This window comes from Vicia villosa, linkage group LG1 (genome assembly GCF_029867415.1).
Source record: "Vicia villosa cultivar HV-30 ecotype Madison, WI linkage group LG1, Vvil1.0, whole genome shotgun sequence".
Taxonomy (NCBI): Eukaryota; Viridiplantae; Streptophyta; class Magnoliopsida; order Fabales; family Fabaceae; genus Vicia; species Vicia villosa.
In genome coordinates, this window is record NC_081180.1 from 207,218,165 (window position 1) to 207,224,164 (window position 6,000).

General features: G+C 37.2%; 1 protein-coding gene and 1 long non-coding RNA gene across 2 annotated transcripts; one reads left to right on the forward strand and one right to left on the reverse strand.

The window, feature by feature from the left end:
* Nucleotides 1-760: 760 nt before the first annotated feature.
* LOC131622108 (uncharacterized) lies at nt 761-1,527 on the forward strand. Its single transcript, XR_009289759.1, has 3 exons — nt 761-1,019; nt 1,095-1,266; nt 1,359-1,527. It is a non-coding gene; the product is annotated as an uncharacterized LOC131622108 (long non-coding RNA).
* A 1,960-nt stretch (nt 1,528-3,487) lies between these two features.
* LOC131593650 (uncharacterized) lies at nt 3,488-4,522 on the reverse strand. The gene has a single exon (XM_058866196.1). It carries the CDS (start codon nt 4,520-4,522, stop codon nt 3,488-3,490), a length of 1,035 nt encoding a protein of 344 aa, XP_058722179.1.
* Between the last annotated feature and the right edge of the window lie 1,478 nt (nt 4,523-6,000).

A 6,000-nucleotide genomic window follows, 5' to 3' on the forward strand; every position in this document is an offset into this window, starting at 1 on the left:
ATTTTTCTATGTCAAAATGAGTATTAAAGGTCTAAAAATATAGGAGAAAAATTAGCAATTTTAATGTCTAAAAGAAATGACAAAAAACTAATTTAAATCTACATTTGAAATAATGGAAAAAGGGAGTGTGAATCGTAAACAGTGGTGTGATAAGTGATAGGGGCGCAGGGCCCAACAGAGCCCAAAGAGCGTTTTTCTTTTATGATCAGACTTTGAACAGCCAAAAAGGCATAATGGGCCACAAGGGAGTGAGAAAGCATTTTCGGCCCAGGATTATTATACAGATCTTGTTTGCCAGAAAGAGCCTTAACGGGCCAAATGGGGGTGTAGAACTCGGCCCCAGCTTATTTTGTTGTTTTGATCCATTAGATTATTATCCAGATTAATTTAATTTAGTTAATTATTAATCTTTCACCTAATTCTAGAAGAGTTAAAAGGTCGTGATTGGTTGACAGTGTAAAATATTTTTACACTGTCAGTGCATCACCCCTTTTCTCTTCCTAGAAGAGTTAAAAGGTAATGCACTGACGGTGTAAAAAATCTTTACACTGTCATTCAATAGAAACATTTTATTCTGCCATATCATATCAGTAACTTAAAATTTACAGTATGACTTGGCGCTTAACAAGGTCGTGATTCGTTGACAGTGTAAAATATTTTTACACTGTCAGTGCATCACCCCTTTTCTCTTCCTAGAATCGTTCACGTTAATATCAGTTAATCAGGCTAAAAAAACACATAAACACATAATTAGAATTATCATAACGTGGAAGGGGATTTAGGGTTCACCTGGTTGTGACGTTCCCAATTCCTTCTTCAGACTCCTTCGTATTCGCTCTTCTCTAGCGAAACCCCAAACGGCGCCGCTTCAACCTTCCTCTCCGGCGAAACAAAATCTAACGCCGCCATGAGCCGAGCCACACGCAACTCTCTTCCTTGCCTCTCATCTCAAACTCAAACTCTCATAATCAAACCAAAAGAAGAACCCTAGATTCGATAAGAAAAATCTCCAATTTCTGGTAATTTCGTAATCCCCTAAATTCAATCTTCGTCTCCTTCTTCTTTCTGTTTTTGTTTGATTTTTATTATTGCAGATGCCGAAATCAAATTGTGGCGTGAAGGACTTATGGTGAAGATGATGATGAATTTTCCCGATTGAAGATGAAGATCGAATGGGAAGAGTTTGGTGATGAGAATTCAGATGATTTGCGAAATTGATGACGAACAGATGAAGATGATTGCAACTCTGATGCGTGTTGAAGATTGGTAAGAGTTTGTGCCGATACGAAAACTGATGGTAATTGATGATACCGATCGGAGCTATCGACTAAGTTTCTGATTCTTGTTTCTTTTTGCAGATTGAGGGATGATTCTGGTGAAAGGAACGAAGGTTGATGATGAAGAAGTTATGAAGGTGATAATTATGTATGGTATGAAGCAGAGAATGAAGATAATGGAGGTGGAGAAGGATAAAGAGTGGAATCTGCCAAATGGCGGAGAAAGATGAAGATGGTGAATGAAGTGTGTAGAAAGATGAAGATGGTGAATGAAGTGTGTAGAGAGCATGAAGTGAAGGAAGGTGAAGTGAATTGTGGAGAATTGAAAATGAGGTGAAGATGGAATTGTGGAGGATGAAGAATGTGAAGATTCAAGATGAAGGTGACTTGTGGAGAATGGAAGCAGAATGGTGAAGGAGATGAGAAATGGGGTGAGTGAACAAAAATGGTGGAGAGACTCAAATGTGAATGATGCAGATGATATATAGAGGTGAGCTCTCTCTGATTTTTTTCTGTTACAAAGTTCTGTTAGTGCTGTTAGAGTTTGGTTAGAATGCTAGGTAGTTACAATAGGTTGTTAGAAAGTTAGTTAAAAACTGTTAGTTGGTTAGGAAATGCTGGGTTCTTTTGTAACTGATTTTTGGTAGTTAGAATTCTGTTATATGTTGGTTAGAAATTGGTTACTAATTGGTTAGGTTTACTCTGATTCTATTGGCTGAGACTTGATTAGGTTGTTAGCAATCTGTTGGAGTTTGTAACTGAATAGGTTAGGTGGTTGAATGGTTAGAAGGTTTGTTGATGCAGGTCTTAATTGAGGCTAATGATTGTGTACGGACTGTTTGTTAATTGAATTGAAACTGAATTGGTAAACAACTGAATGTTAAGGAATCAAATAACAGGTAACCTGAATGTGAAATAGCTTGAATTACCCATAATAACTCTTGGCAACTGTCCACTCCCTTGCTCTTGGATTATGCCCATAGATTAATGTGCTTGAACATAGGCTGCTTTTTTCCATTGGACGATGCCTCTGTCATGTTAGTTTACTCTTTGTAGTTCTGAAATTGTATTCTAACCGAAACGTTCGAAGCCTGAACTTTCTACTAAGCATGTGTTGGCTCTTCCTTTTTTTTTCTCCTAAATTGGTTATAGATAGTCATAACAGAATACTGCAAATTGATGGACTGATTTATGGTTAATTAGAAAACTGTTTCAATCTGTTTGAATGTTGTTTTCCTTTGTTAAGCAGGGGTTGTTCTTGGGTCTGTTTGCTGGATTATCCGTTATGTAGATATGGCTTAAACTGAAGTGCATTTTGGCAAGGCTATTGCACCGATGAGTGCTTGACTCTTCTTGCAGGTCCACAATAGTGCCTACCTGAAGGTGGTGAAGATAGAAGCATCTTTGGTGTAACATAAAGTTATTCAAGAAAGTGTCATGACCAACTGAAGATGAATAGAGGCTTGAAGATGGTATAGGAAGTGGAATTAGAAACAATAGGCTAACAGTATTTTTGATGCAATTCTTTTGTAGTTTTGTAATGAGACTTGTAATGTAACTTAAAATCTCGATTCTTGTAAGTGCAAAGATTTGGTTTTTCCAAATTGATTTGAATTGTATTTTCCCCCCAAATACTCTTGAATTTGCGTTTCCAGTCTTTTCATTTTGTCTTCAATTTGTAACTTTGGATGGACCATAATGTAAATTGAAAATCCCTCAAAATATTGGGATAACCTCCGACCTAGAATTAATCGGCATCATTTGGTCAACGTAAAGGCAATCCTCCATGATTGACTTTGTTGACAAAAAGTCAACCCTTAATTAAGTGAATGTTCTTGTAACACTTTTTCTACATCTCTTCAATAAAAGTCCAAGAAAATAATAATTAAACCCCATATAACTTGTAACATGAGCAAACCCAACACAATTAAATAAGGATCACTACAGGTTGACAACTGGATTTGATCCTCCTGAATGTTCGTTGTACCGAGTCTTGATTACTTAGTAGGTATAACTATAAGGAGATACGATCATCAATTTAATGCGAACACCAATACAAGTCAGCCTCAATTTCAATATCCTCGAGCTTATAAATAGGACCCTGACTTTTCAATATCCTTGATCCCATGTCAATGTTATTGATTAAATGAATGCATGAGTGTTAGATGACCTAATGAAGGTATGCAGATGGAACGCAAAGCTTAAGCTTGTTAGCATAAAATTAGATGAGAAAATTTTGGGGTGCAACAATCACCATTAGCAGTCAAGGCATCTCCCTTATCAGTAGGACTAAAAGAAGTCCAGTTGTTGGAATTTTTACCAATCATGCCAGCATTTTTAAAGAATACCAATTTTCTTGAGATTGGGTATCTGTCAATAACAACTCTCCCATACAACATATGTTCTCCTACCACCCCATTCGAGCTCTCCTCATTTGATTGACTATTGAGAGAACTCTCCTTGATACGTCGACCATTTCGTAGCCACTTGTTTTCGCCTCCATTTCCACCTGACGCAATCGATTCCGCCCTTAGGAAATTGCCCCAACCATTAGCACCGTTGGATAGATTGGAACAGAGTTTCCTAGGACAAAATTTCTCCGAGTGACCAATGATTCCATAGAGGAAACAAAAGGTACCTAGTTTTTCGAATTTGAAAACGAGATAAACCTTCTCGCCTTCCACCCTGTCAAACGCCCAACTCTTTTTCAGCGGTAGTTGCACATTGATAGCCACCTTTATTCTCATATATTTCCTCCAGACAGGATAGTTGTTGTAAGTGTCATAGCCTATAAACTTCCCAATATGATTACCGATGAGCACTCCGAAATCTTCGTCCATGAAGCCAAACGGGAGTTGATGGATTTGAACCCAAATTTCCACTTCATCCAGAGGAACAGCAAGAGGATCCTCCCAAAATTTTAGCTTGCGAGTCGCCAACATGAAGTTATCATACAACCAAGTACATCCTTCTAAGACTCTCTCTTGGTCCCAATGTTGGTAGAATTGGAACAGGAACATGTTCTCATCTATTTTAGTGATATTCATGCTCTGACCAGGCTGCCACATCTTTGCTAACATATCTTTCAAAACATTAAAACGAATGGTTTTGTTAGTCAGAACAGAACCAACCAAGCATAATTCGAGAAGGTCTTCCGGAGTTAGCTTGTCATGCTGACCGTTAGCACGCCCATCACTGCCAATCGAATGAACTGAATTCTCCCACGACCCCCTTCTCAATGACATCTCCATACAACCTGTAATAATCATAAAGCCTGAGTTTCCTCTTCCATGTCTTAGATGATAGCCATAAATCCCAAAATATCAAAGTTGAAATAGTATAAATGGATAGGAACGATCTCCACATTATCTTCCACCCCATAAAATCAATTCGATCTTGAGTTTTTGAGAAGTCCACACACAAGCATTAAAAAATCCGAATCCACCTGATAAAAAAACCAGCAATAACACCACTCCCAAATATTCTAAATGGAGATCTTGCAAGGAATTTAATAGAAAACGACACCCACAGATACATATAATTACTGATGCATACAGGAAACTGACACTCCCTTAAAGATTAAGAGCACAATCCCTGATTACTAAATCAGATTCAAAGTCGAATCACTACAAACTCTCACCCTGCACGAATCGAGGAGAGAAAACATCGGAATCCCGATTTGAAACATAGACCTTACAGAAATTCATCAGAGATTCATCAGAGTTGCATCGGAGATTCTTCTTAATATATGAATTCTAGTTGTGTGTTATTTTTGCCCTCAACGTATTTTTAAACAATTGGAAGTTGGAACAGAAGATATACAGGTGAGTTTTGCATGATGCATGAAAGTGAAAGGCAGTTTGTGTGATTTATGAAAGAGTTAATAATGGCATCATGTATTACTTGTGCATACTATGTATGTCTATTCAATTGCAGCTCCATGACTGTAGAAGAAAATTGTAGATACTAATTACTTATTACTGTCATACCCCAAAATTTGCCCATCTCATTTCTTCTATTCAAGCTCATACCAAAGTTCAAGACTCAAAGATACATTCTCCTAAACAATGGCTCAATGAACTAGGGTTTTGATTTCTCTAAAGAAAATCAATGAATCAAAGTCTCCAATGGATTTCATATGGCCTATAATGTTTCAAACTATCTCTATGGGAAAGTACAAGCTTCAAATTCCATGGATTGCTCAGTCAACAGTTCAAATGGTCAACAGTCGACTAGTTTGACCTAAAAGTCAACTATGGTCAAAGTACAGTCAAAACTCCTGATTTTTGGTCAACATACTTATTCTGAACTAACATTCATCATCTGATCAAGGTTTGATCATGATTAATCAAGGAAAGATCAGAAGTCACCAAATGTCCAAGTTACAAAATTAAGGTTTCTACGAGAAAGTCAACCCAACTTTGATTGATCGTATCTCTCTCATACTTTATCATAAATTCCTCAACGAAAGCCTATTCTCAAGGAAATTTCTTTCTCTACAACTTTGATATTGGGATCTAGGTCAAGAAATGCTTCCGCATAAGAGATATGAGCCTATACGTTACAGGTCCTTCTAGAAGCTCGCAAAAAGCTGTTTTTTGTCAGGAGCTATATCATCAAGATAAAATCTCCAAATGCAAAATATTTTCCAAAGTGGCTTGTAGAGGACATATTGAGGTTTCCAAAAAGTCCTATAACACCTTCATATGATAAATATTGAATG